Raw genomic sequence first — 14,111 nt, forward strand, 5'->3', positions numbered from 1 at the left:
TATTGACATTAATTTTCAAGTATCTAGATACTAATCTAACTTTAAATATAAATTTAATCTATTATTAGATCAAATTTTTATCGAAAAACATTAATAACATATTATAATTATTGCAACCATGCTTGTTTAATATAATTCTAAGAATATTAAAATGATTAAGAAGCTTAAAATAATGCCATGAAATCTAATGCCAGATAAACCTAACCTATGTTCAACCCATATGGACCGCTTACATGAGTATAAAACAAAAAGAAAAAGAGAGAATCTCTGACAAAAACAATCTACCTTTACAACTGTGTTGGTAAGGATCATCAGGAAATAAATGGTTTGCTTTAGGTTTTTTAATCTCGTCTTCAATCTCAGATAAAAGCTTATATGGTGAATCAAAGACCTCCATTTTATTGTTTTTGCATTTAGTACCAATTTGGTTAAATTCAAGATGGAAGGATGAGGTTTTTTTTTCAACATCAAACAAATCTATTACGAGCTGCTCAGAATTGTTTTCCATAACAGATAAATTATCTGTGTTATTGAATTCACGGTTGTGTAATTCTAATAGAAACTGTGTTTTTCCATCTGCTAGCCAACAATTTCTTTTCACAATGTGATTTTGATGTTGTGATGACACTATAAACATAAATGCATAAATAATAAACAATTTTTTTTATAAATTATTGTTATGCCCTTTATTTTATATAATACTTTACATTTATTTCAGTAAATGAAAATGACTGGTTTTAAAGTGGTTTTAAATATAATCAAATAAACAATCTTGTATAATTTCTTATGTAATTAGAGAAGGGTTATTACTGAAATGATTTACAAATAAACAATCTTGTATAATTTCTTATGTAATTAGAGAACGGTTGAAATGATTTACAAAAAGAGTTAAAAAACTAAGAAATATGAAAAGTGTGTGAAAAAAGTTTTAAAAGTCTTATCTTGATACTAAAAGTAAATAACTGATCTCTCTAGATGGGTTATTTGATGAATATAGAAAAAGTGGATGAGCTACAATTGTTGATATAAAAGGATGGGTTAAAAAATTCTAAATGCAGTATTGATTTTTATAATTCCAAGCTTGTAGGGCGTAATAATTAAACCCCTATTTAAAAATAAGACAAAAAGAATAATGAAGATTTTTAAAAACTAGTAATTTATAACTAGTTTATTTTTGAGTAGGTAATGTTTACTTGTTATTGTGACTTCTCTCATAAAAATAGTGATCACAATAACACTGCTGTAATTTAATAATTAACAAAATATAAGCATGCAGAGGAACTTTAGAAACAAATCCTAGATCAACCAAGTAAAACTACTGAATGCAACTTTTGATACTAAAAAAATTTTATTATAACAACTTTCTACATTCTGTGGTTGAACTTATTAAAGATGGTGGAAATGATAAAATAAAAAATGTGTTTTAAATACTGTAGTTAAAAGTTGTTTGATTTTTGAATAGGTTATAATATTCATATAAATATTTGTATAATATTCACATAAATACTTCTGAATAGAACAGACATCTCTCGCTTGATTTACCAATCAGATGTTTAACAGTAATAGTTTTTCTGTTTGATGAATCATTATTAATCCCTCTTAATTTTATTCTCACCCGTTAGATTTAGAATTTTTTAAGCTACAATAAGCTTGTTTAATTTTTATTAAAAAGAACAATTATATTGATAGAAAAATGTTATAAAACATTAGAAAAAATTTAAAAATATTCTCACATGCAAATTGTTACACGATGTAAAATACTTTACAGTATACTTTCTGAAACTAAATAAAAACAAATTTATTTAACAAACCTTCAATCGGAGACTCAGAATGTTCCAAAGATTTTACACGTAAATCTAAAGAAGAAGGGCATTTCCAGTGTTTTCTATTGACTTTGCCTTTTGCAATGAGAAATGTGATGTCACCCTAAAAAACCATCAAGCCATAATTATTGTTAATAAAATTTTTATTAGATAATTAAATGAAAAAAGAGTCTATACTAAAAAACATACGAAAAATATAAATTGTTTTATTTAATAACCTCTTTACTATTTACAACTGTTTAATAATTTGAGGTTTATATTTATATTACCCTTTCAAAAGCAAAAGTGATCTTTGTATAAGAAAAAACAATTTTTATTAATTCTTAAATATTTTATAAGTTAAATATTTTTAGTTTTTAAAGATTAAAGATTTTTAGTCATTCAAATAAAAGTGGACAAGTTGATATAGGGAGAAGAAATTATTTAATTTTTAATTTTTGAATTTTCTAAATGTCTAACCTAATGCCTTTGATTAAACATATACAAAGTATTTTCGATTAAACATATAGAAAGTATTTTTGATTAAACATATAGAAAGTATTCTTTTATATAACTAATCAAAACTAAGGTATTTAAATAAACATATAGAAGGTACTTTTTGTTTAATTAATCATACAGAAGTATTTTTTATTTAAATAAACATATAAAAGGTACTTTTTGTTTAATTAATCATACAGAAGTATTTTTTACTAGATCAAACATACAAAAGGTATTTCTTATTTAATCAAGCATACAGAAGGTATTTTTTTATTTAACTAAACATGTAAAGGGTGTTTTATATTTAAAACATACAGAAGGTATTTTTTATTTAATTAAAAATATTGAAGGTATTTTATATTTAAAACATAAAGAAGGTATCTTTTATTTAATCAAACATATAAAGGGTATTTTATATTTAAATTGTAAAAATATATTTAAAACATGCAAAAGGTATTTTTATTGAACTAAACATACAGAAGTATTTTTTATTTAATCAAACATACAGAAGGTATTTTATATTTAAAAAACATAGAAGGTATTTTTTTATTTAACTAAACATACAGAAGGTATTTTTTATTTAATTAAACATATAGAAGGTATTTTTTTTAAATTAAACATAAAGAAAGTATTTTATATTTAAAATATATAGAAGGTATCTTTTATTTTATTAAACATATAGAAGGTATTTTTTATTTAATTACACATACAGAAGGTATTTTATATTTAAAATATATAGAACATATCTTTTAATAAAACATACAGAAGGTATTTTATATTTAATTAAACATATAGAAGGTATTTTTATTTAATTAATCATAAAGAAGGCATTTTTTATTTAATTAAACATACAGAAGGTATTTTTTTTTAATTAAACATACAGAAGGTATTTCTTTTTTAATTAAACATATAGAAGGTATTTTTTATTTAATCAAACATACAGAAGGCATTATTTATTTAAATAAACATACAGAAGGTTTTTTTATTTAACTAAACATATAGAATGTATTTTTTATTTAATTAAACATACAGAAGGTATTTTATATTTCTGTGTTTCATCAATAAAGACCTTCTGATGAGTCTTTATTGATGAAACACAGTGTAAAATGAAATTTTTGTTAAGTGATTTTCTACTAATTTTTATATATATATATATATATATATATATATATATATATATATATATATATATATATATATATATATATATATTTGTAAACAATAAAATTGGCAGTTAACATTATATTTGAAAATAATCCTATTTTACTCAATAATAAAGAAAAAAAGAGTGTAAATTTAAAGTTAGGGCCGATACCGATATATTGGTATTGGCCTAAAACCAAACAAAATTTTATGCTAAAGAATTTTTCAAGTACTAAGAAATTCAAAAGTCATTTTAACAATTATGAATCAAAACAAAAATATTTGAAAGGTAATAAAAAGATTGAGTGAATTTTCAAAGGTTTAATTTTCCACTTGCTTTTTTATTTAACAGTAAAGAATTTTTTTGTCCTAATTCATGTTAAAGAAATCCTTTTTGCCCTTTATCTTTGGTTATAGATTTTGAACAGTCTGGAATTATTTTAACAGCTTGTTTGATAGCTGCTGTATTAATTACAATTTGGAGATGAACATGCTCCATTGTAAAAAAAGTAAACCGAAGAAAAAACTTAGGTACAACAATGTAACTTTTTATAAAAGTGTTCTTCAATTATATTTGTAGAACCATTTACACAACCTGAATTTATAAGAGTTGGGTCAAAAATCATTGCCACAAGTGTTTTTCCTAGTCCTCAGGCCTTTACAGCATCTATGGTTGCTGCTTCCTGACTTCATCCAGTTATATCAGGAATACTGGACACACATAACAATTTTTCTTCAACTGCACTTGGTTTTCCTGTTACTATGATAGCTAAGTGTTCTATCAACATCAGATACCAACTTTGAATGGAATGTCATCTAAGTTTATTGGGTCATTCCATATGAAATCATATAATGTCACCCTAATGTCTCAGAATTGCTTTAATTTTATATCATTTGCAGTCTATAATAAATAAATAATAACTGCAAAAATTTTAGTTGAAAATATACATAGATTGTTGAGTCAATGAAAATAATGCTGATTCAGCATTGTTGAGGTACCTGAAGAGATTTAACAAAGTAACTTTGGCAAATATTATCTTGATAATAATCTCGAGGATTTTTATAAAATTTTGAATCCAAAAAAAACTAGATTGTCTCTAATATTTTATCAAAGTAAGCACTCAAAAACATTTTTTTCGGAATTTTGTAAAACTTATTTTGAAATAAAATAATTTTTAAATAAAGGATACTTTTTAATTGAAACTTCAATAGAGAGTTATTTAATAACTAGTATAGAACATATTCATAGTAATGGACTATGAAGTGGGAAAAGGTAAAAGATAACATCCCCCCACCTCCCCAGATTTCCCTAGCATAGCTCCTTTTCAAGCTCAAATGCCCCATCCAAGCAATCAGAGAGTATTGGCTTTTTATCAAGACAAGAATAAACGGTAGTATTTATGTAAAAACGAATTATTGGATTAGTGATAAACTATTACTAAAAAAGAATTTAGAAACATAATGAAAAACAAAATGTTTTTGAGTTTTCAAATTGTTTTGCTTGTATTTAAAATTTGGTAAATTGTTTTGTTGCATTTAAATCCATTTTCATTATCTATTTCAAACTGTTAAATGCCTAACGCTTTAGAATATTTTAAAAATGCTACGGTGTTTTGAAAGTTTGAGTTAAAACTACCTTTAAAAATCATAGCATATACATGAATTTTATTGCTTAGTTATTCTTTTAGCTAGTGATATCAAAAACAATAAATGGTTATTCTAATTGAAATCATCCAGACCATGACACCCTTACGTCTCAGAATTTCATTTTTACCTCACTTGCTGTCCATATTAAAAAAATAACTGTGAAAATTTTAGTTAAAATTACACATAGATTCCAGAGATATTATCAGTTGAAATAATGCATTTTATTTCAACTGATGATATCTCTGGACTACAAAGCAACTTTGACATATAGTATCTTAATAACGGCTTCAGGAAATTTCCTAAAATTTTGTACCTTAGTAGATTTTTACTTGAGGAATCCAAAAATAACACCCATGAAACTTGATTGTCTCAGGAAATTGTTTATCCCATTTTGTTCAAAATTATTGACTTGTAAATTCATGATTTTTGCAGGTAAATTGAAGACTGTTGCCCAAAATCCCAAGTAAAAAGTTTAGCTGTATGTCAATATTTTATCTTAGGTCTAGTGAAAAAAATTAGATTCATCAGTTGTCTCTCTAATACTTGATCAAATTTGCATCTTTTTAGAAAAATTTAAATTTTGTAATGAAAGCAATTGAAATGTTTTTAAAACAATTATTTGAATAAAACATCAATAGTGTTATTTATTGACTAGTTTAGGTCATTTATAGTTATGGGCCAGGGAAGGGCCAGGAGCCTCTGACCAACTCTGCCCTCCTATCTCCCTAGATTTTTTTTTTTATTAAAAACAATTTTTTTTTTAGATCTAGTTTGAGAAAAAATTTATTTTCATTATTTCAATTCAAATTGGTGAATGCTTACCTCTTATCCCAAAAACAAAAGTTTTTTTTTGTTTTTTTTAAAGGATGTACTTTACTTGTTTGTATATTCCTAATAAATGATTGTGAATTTTATTGTTTTTAAATTTTTTTGAAGGTAATATTATAAGTAATAAACATATTTAATATAGAGAAATGTGATATTGGAAAAAGTCTTAACATTCATTGCCAAAAAACTGGATTTTCTAGAAAACAAGGCTTTGTTCAATTCAAAGATCTTCCTTGTGAAAAACAAGAAAAAATAATATGGCAAGCAAATTTTAAGGAAAAATATTGTTCAATAAAAATTATATGCTGTTATTATGAGCAATTCTATGGAAAATATTTTGAGAGAAAAAATTACAAAGTGTTGCAATCCTTTTGGAACACACAAGAAAAGTAAAAAAAATTACTATAAAAGGTAATCTAACATTAATTACAGCAGAAATTAATATGGAAATAAAAAGAAAAACAATTTATTAATCATAAAAATTTTATATTTTCTGTTGTTTTAAAAACTTAAAACTAAATCTGTTTTTTAGGTAATATAAAGGTTTCCCTAGACTTGGTGAAATCTTTGCAAGAAAATGTTTATGTAACCCCAGGTTAGAAATTCTACAGTAAATGTTATAAAAAAGCAGTAGAAACTGATGAAGATTTAAGGAGAAACGTGAATCAAAAAGCGAGAAAAAAAATTAAGTTAGATACCACTATAGAATTGCTTGGAATTTCACCAGTCAAACTAAAAATGTCTTTTAAAACACAGCAAATTGCCTACAGCAAAAACAAAAGTTTGAGAACATTATTGACAGAGTTGCAAAAATGGTCTCATTAGCATATAACATTAAAGAAACTTCTTTAACAACAGAAATAAAAAGCCCCATTTCAAACAAAAACATTAACAATGACCATGATATAGACATTTTAATGTATGAAATAAAAAAAAAAATTTCTTATCGCCTTAAGGTGCAAATGTTAACACTAGCACTAAAATCATGGACACGTACAAAGATATCAAGCTACTTTGAAGTGTCTGAGTATCATGTTCGAACTGCAAGAATAGTTAAAAATGAGCATGAAGTTCTATCATTGCCCTAAAAAACAACAAGAAACCCACTTTCACCAGAAACACTTAACTTAGTGATTAATTTTTATCAAAGTGATGATTTTTCAAGAAAGATGCCAGGAAAAAAAGAATTTGTAAGTTTTGAGAAAAATCAACATGTTCAAAAAAGAGTATTACTACTTAATCTTAATGAATTACATGTTGCATTTTCAAAAAGACTACCCTAACATCAAAGTCAGTTTGTCAAAGTTTTGTACTCTTAAACCTAAATGGTGCATCAAGACAAATGCGTCAGGTACTCATAATGAATGTGTATGCATACATCACCAAAATACAAAATTTCTCATTGATGCCATTAGGTGGAATAAAAGTTAAAAAGATTTCATGGCATTGATTGTTTTTCTCTTGAAAATGCAGAATGTATGTTTCATCGATGCAACCAATGTCCTGGTATTGAAGCATTAAAATGTTTTTTAGTGCAGAAGTTTATGGACCATGAGCTCGAAGAAGATGTAGCATTCAAGCAATGGCAGAGTACCGATCATACAACACTACAATTATTATCATAGCCACTAAATGAATTTAATGATTTATTATTTTACAGCATTGACAACCTTATCACTCATTCATATATTGCAAAAATACAAAGTAGATACTTGAAAAGCTGTAAAGAAAATCTTAACCAAAACGAATGCTTAATTTTAGGATATTTTGCTGAAAATTATCATCATGTTGTTCAGGATGAGGTTCAAAGTTATCACTGGAGCAAAGTCAATGTTCACTTTTTACAATTGTACTTTAATTTAACGGGTGATGCGGAAGTTATCGGACAAAATAAAAACGTCAATAACTTATTTATAAATAAAAAAACAAACTACTATTATATTTTTTTTAAATAAAGCATTTATCTTTTAACAAAAATATATTATTTTTTATATGAAAAAACACCACCATCTGCAATTGATCTCAATTTTGCTCTGACGCCTTTCATATGCGACTGTAAAAAGTTTAAATCAATTTCTTGTAGTTTTAGTTAAATGCGATCAATCAAAACTTGTTCTGTTGAAGCTTGCCAATCTCCCTCGTAAACCTTCTGTGCCAAATGTCCCCAAAAATTTTCAATTGGTCGCTTGAGGCACATTTGGGGGATTGGATTCTTTATCAACGTAACAGACATATTGGTCCATCCAATTTAGAGAATCTTTAGAATAATGAGAACTTGCTAAATCTGGCCAAAATAAATAGTTAAAGTCTCCATGATACTTGTAAATAAATGGAAGAAGTCGTTTTTCTAAACATTCATTAATATAAATTGATGAATTGATCGCTACAGCCTTGGAAGTGCGAAACAATGGCTCGGACATACCACGGTCAGATATGGCTACCCACATTATTAATTTTTTTGGAAATTTCTCTTTTCCCATAAAATGAACACTTTCTGAGCATGTCTTTTTGTTGTTTGTGTAGTATCCAGAATTTCCAGGCATGTTAACCCCTGCAAAACAAAAGTATTTTTCGTCATCGATGACTAGAAGCAATTTTGTGTTATAGAGTTAGTTAACTAGTTTCCTGCTTCTTTTCTTTGCCTTTATTTGTTGTTCTATAGTGTATTTTGGAGTCTTTTCACGTTTTCTATATTTAATATTCATTTTTTTTAACTGATGACCAATTGTCGATTGATTTACACTGAATTTAATACCTATTTTTCTCTGACTGACCCCTTTTCAATTGTTGACAAGTCTCGTTAATTCGGCTTTCTTTTCTCTAGTCCAGGATGTCGGAAGACCAGGGTGCTTTCTATCAGAAAAAGATTGAACAGTTTCAAGTCTTTTTAGGTTATCATATATTGTACTTCGAGCAAATCCTTTCTTTTCAAAATGATTTATGATTTTTTTTTTTTTATATTAGGTTTATTTACAAAAAACATTTTTAGTTGCTTTCAAAAAGATTCTTGTTCAACTGCATTTAACCTCATTTTAAATAATTGTGTTTCAAATAATAAAGTTTATACTTTATAGAACGTTTATGCCTACGATAAAACCACAAAAACTAATTATTATGCTCAAATAATGAAATTAGGATTTGTCCGATAACTTCCGCATCACCCGTTATAGAGAAAAAAGTTCTCGAACATAAATCTTTTTGTTACCTTTCAGAAGATATTAATCATGACACAGGATTTACCTACAAGATTCAGAAAGATATAACTATATATATCAAAGAAAATCTACTTAATGTACCAAGTGTGAAATAATTTTCCGATGGTTGTGCAGCACAATTTAAAAATTTTTAAAACTATATCAATCTTTGCCATCAAAGTAAAGATTTTGATTTAAATGCTAAATGGGTATTTTTTGCTACCAGTCATGGTAAATCCCCCTGTGATGGTATTGATGGGACTGTTAAAAGATTAGTATGTCAAGAAAGTCTAAAACAAATAACTATGGATAGATTTTAGATGTTAATGTAATGTACTTTTTTGTAAAGCCAAGATAAATGGATATTGTTTTAAATTATTTTTTAAAGATAAAATCGACCAAACACGAGCACAACTATAAAAAAGATATTTAGGTGGAAGAACAGTTCCTGGCACACGGATTTTATTCCAATTGCTTTAAAAACTATAAGTTTTAAAAAAAACAAGTATTGATACATGTATTGAAATATTTGATACCATTCCAAAAAGCAAACATAATAAAGAGATATCATTAAACATTAAAAAAATAGATATTGCATGTTTTTATGACGGATTTTAGTGGGTTTGCTGGATTTGCAAGGATTGCTGAAGATGTAAGTGAACTTGATATAAAAGTCAGATTCATGCATCCACATGGACCAGGTAAAGACTTCTTTTGGCCAATGAGAAATGAAGAGTGTTAGATGCTCAATTCTGAAGTTATATGCCTAATTTCTACACCCACAACAATATCAGGTCATGCATACAACAATATCAGGTCGTACATACAACATATCTGATTTAGATTTGGAGAATATAAGTAGTTAGTTACAAAAAAAAAATTGAATACATTTAAAATAATTTTGTTGTAATTTTATTTACCTAATTTGCATTTAGAAATTGTCTTTCTTTTTTTCTTTTATTCAAATCCTTGGATGGAAGGCTGAGAAGGAGGGGGTTTAAATAAATCCTACTCTCCATCTTAAACTACCAAATAATACCATAAAGATATTGATTGTTAAAATGTTTTAAAAAACATTTCAATATCTTTGGTTTTAAAATTTTTTGATTTTTAAAATCGAGAAAAGATCTCAGTTTTGAGTGCCTATTTTAAAATAAGAGGTAAGTATTTATTTAAAATTCAATTTAAAAAAATTGTTTTTAAATTAAATTTTAATAATTATTTATTATTAATAAATTTTATGTATTAAAAACATAAAATGAATTAATAATAATTAATTATTATTAAGGGGGAAGGGTGGGTTGGGGGAAAGAGTTAGTCAGAGGCCCCCTGACCCTCCCTCTGCCCATGACAATAAATGTCCAAAACTAGTCAATAACACTATTTGATGTTTTATTCAAAATGTTTTAAAAAACATTTCAATTGCTTTTGTTGCAAAATTTAAATTTTTCTAGAAAGACGCAAATTTTGATCAAGTATTAGAGAGGCAATTGATGAATCTAATTTTTGTTAGTAGACCCAAGATAAAACATCGAACTCTGGATTTCGGGCCACAGTTTTCATTTTACCTGTAAAAATCATGAATTTTAAATGCTGACTCAGCATTTTAGCAAATGAAATCACTAAAATGCTGAGTCAGCATTATTTCTCTTGAACCAATGTGAATTTTTAACTAAAATTTTCTCAGTTTTTATTTTTTTAATATGGACTGCAAGTGAGGTAAAAACGAACAAATTCTGAGAAAAATGCAGATTAGATTTTTTTAGAAAAATAAAGATTAGACTGTATTTTAGAGCATGTCTCTGAGAAGAAGAACAGGAAAATAGTAATAAAGTGAGTTAATTTTATACAAAAATGTTTTATAAAGAAGTTATTTTTAACCTCTGAACAAGATCGAAGCAATTTAGGTGTAATATCCTTTATTGTCTCCTTTTCCAGATGCAGAAAATCATTTCCTAAATTATTAAGAAAATATAGTATCAACAAAACTCTATACTATTTTCTAAAAATATATTTACAGCTAACTATATAACCATTTATCATAAATTTTACCATATTCCATCCTTTTGCAATTCTTAAATAAGTCTTTGATTGCTGCTAAAAAATTTAATTAAAAACTTTGATTTGCTGCTAAAAATTTGATTGCTGCTAAAAATTTTAATTAAAAACTTTGATTTGCTGCTAAAAATTTGATTGCTGCTAAAAATTTTAATTAAAAACTTTGATTTGCAGCTAAAAATTTGATTGCTGCTAAATATTTTAATTAAAAACTTTGACTTACTGCTAAAAATTTGATTGCTGCTAAATATTTTAATTAAAAACTTTGATTTGCTGCTAAAAACTTGATTGCTGCTAAAAATTTTAATTAAAAACTTTGATTTGCTGCTAAAAATTTGATTGCTGCTAAAAATTTTAATTAAAAACTTTGATTTGCTGCTAAAAATTTGATTGCTGCTAAAAAATTTAATTAAAAAAATTCTAATCTTATGAAACCCATCAACTATTAGATTACTTCTTAATTACTTCTTATGAAACATACCCATAAACTATTAGATTACTTCTTACTTACTTCTTATGAAACCCAATAACTATTAGATTTGCCACAGGTTCAAACAGAAACTGATGTTTATAATTTAAAGGCATGTTTTTTTGTAAACTACAAAATTCAAGGTTAATTTTTAAATTAGTTGCTAATTTTTGTCACACTTTTATTCTTAATCTCTAATTATCCAAAATTTAAACAATATTTTAAATTACAGATCCTAATTTGTTAGGTTATAAAAATATTATATTTTGAAGAAATCTCTAATTAACATACTCAAAAATTTAGGTAATGATACTTTAAATTATAGATTCAAAAAATACTAAACTTTTAAGAAATTAACTTATGTTAATGATGCATTTATGCTTCGTTAAAAAATTTTTTTGCTTCGTTAAAAAAAAAAATTAATGCTTTGTTAAAAAAAAAATTATTAAAGTTAAACAATAATTTTGATATTTAAAAGAGTTTATGTAATCTTTTAAATAACTTAACCTTAGATGTTTAGCAACAAACATAATTAAAAATTCAAAAATTACATAAATAATGACTAAAAATGAACTTACTATTTCTGTTGCTCATTTCAACTGTTTGTTTTTCATTGAATCTGTAATAACAACAATATTAAAAATTATAACCATCATAGTAATAATAACAATGTAGAAAATATATTGATGAAATGTTGAAATGATAGAAGCAATTTTCAAAATGAGTAGAACTAATCATTTAAATGTGTAGAAACAATTTTTAAATACAGACAATTTTTGACATGATATGAAAATATTTTTAAATTAAAGAAACAATTTTAAAATGCACAAATTGTAAAGCTAAAAAATATCTTGTACGATCTTCTAAATTTTATGAAATTTTTGATCATCTTTTTTTTTAAACAACAAAAACTAAAATTATTTTAACAAGTTTTCAGGTTATGAAATATCTTTATAAATTTAATTTATACCTAGTTGATAGCATTATTTTTATTTTTTTTATTGGCATTATAAATAAAAATCTTAAAAAGAACAGTTTGACCGCATTTTATATTAAATTCAAAAAATGTTGTTTTGTGCCAATTTTTCATAATGAAAAAGTATTTTAAAAACAATAGTCAAAAATAGCACAAATATATTTCTAACTGTAAAATACTCAGGGCTCCCACAAAAAAAAAATCAAAACTCCAGGACTTTTCAGGAATAAATTCAAATTTTACATGGATATTTGTCAAAATATTCCAGAACTTTTCCAGGATATTTCCCAAAAAGAAAAAAAAAATTCAGGATTTTCCATAATAAAAAAATTTCGAAAAATAAATAAACACAAAACCTAGAGAACAAAATATTATTTAAAAATAAACTCCATTACAGGACTTTTTTTAAAATACTAAAAATGAAACAGTTATTGGCATTTTTATTATAATAATAACAAAATATCATGAAAGAATAATGTCAGATTTAAAATACTCCCTAGTTCTTTTCTATAGTAAACAGTATTTAAAACCGGGGGTATCTCAGCTTTAAGTGTCAACGATTCAATTATTTTAAAACGATTATTCAACATTTGAATAATCGTTTTAAAAATGCTTGATTCTGATTTGGCTTCGGAACAGGTTTCTAGAATAGGAGGAGGGTAAGTTAAAATTGATAAATATGATTTGATGGTTTGCTTAAAAGGCTTTCTTTTTATATACTTTTTGCTTCTCATATGATTATCTTCTGAACCCAAGGTTTGAATAGGTCATTATATAACCATTTTTCTGAGAATGGTTATATAATGAAGTTTTATCTTTGTAATATATTTTTAAAAAATGCCTAAGAAGTGCACACACATTCTTAGGCATTTTTTAAAAATATATTACAAAGATAAAAACATCTAGAACAAATCTAAGCATACATAATTGTAAAAGCTGACTGCAAGTACAATTACGACTTTTAAATAATGACTGCAAACTAGTAATAAAAGTACTAAAACCACCAAACTAATTTAAAAATAAAAAATACAAAAAATTCTTAATCAATAAATGATATAATTCTGACCATGTCTTGCAATCAAGGATTTTGAAAATAATAAATTAAATAATGTAAAGTAAACATTTCCAAATGTTTATAACTTATTAATGTTAATAAATGGAAAATATAAAAAGGGTGATATTATTTTAATGTTTATAATACATAACAATGGCAAAGCTAACAATATATAACAATATTTAATGTCAAAACCGATTTTTTAATGGCAAGGTAAACTTTTTCAAAAGATATGCGAATAATAGTTCATTTCACGATTTTTAGGTAAAAGTTCATCAAACTACAGTACAGGAGCATGAGGTTGAAAAAAAGTTATAATCCTAATGTACATTAGCGTTATGTATTTTTTAACTTTTGTCACAGTTTTAATAGGCCATAGTTTAAAAACCTGAGAAATTGATAGTTAATATATATTGATAGTTAATTGATATTTTTTATTTTA

General features: G+C 25.3%; 1 protein-coding gene across 7 annotated transcripts in view; it reads right to left on the reverse strand.

The window, feature by feature from the left end:
* Positions 1–14,111, reverse strand: part of LOC101235086 (serine/threonine-protein kinase Nek1) — a 295,109-nt gene that overhangs the window by 89,991 nt on the left and 191,007 nt on the right. For 4 of the 7 annotated variants that reach the window (XM_065813420.1, XM_065813419.1, XM_065813422.1 and 1 more), the window contains exons 25-28: positions 12,218–12,258; positions 10,994–11,067; positions 1,812–1,926; positions 286–627 (exon numbers count right to left, since the gene is read on the reverse strand). In XM_065813420.1, coding sequence (XP_065669492.1) covers positions 286–627; positions 1,812–1,926; positions 10,994–11,067; positions 12,218–12,258 — 572 coding nt within the window. Of the gene's footprint in view, positions 1–285; positions 628–1,811; positions 1,927–10,993; positions 11,068–11,164; positions 11,210–12,217; positions 12,259–14,111 lie in introns of all 7 variants that reach the window. The other 3 variants (XM_065813417.1, XM_065813416.1, XM_065813418.1) reach the window with 1 other exon arrangement.

This window comes from Hydra vulgaris, chromosome 12 (assembly GCF_038396675.1).
Source record: "Hydra vulgaris chromosome 12, alternate assembly HydraT2T_AEP".
NCBI classification, from domain to species: Eukaryota; Metazoa; Cnidaria; class Hydrozoa; order Anthoathecata; family Hydridae; genus Hydra; species Hydra vulgaris.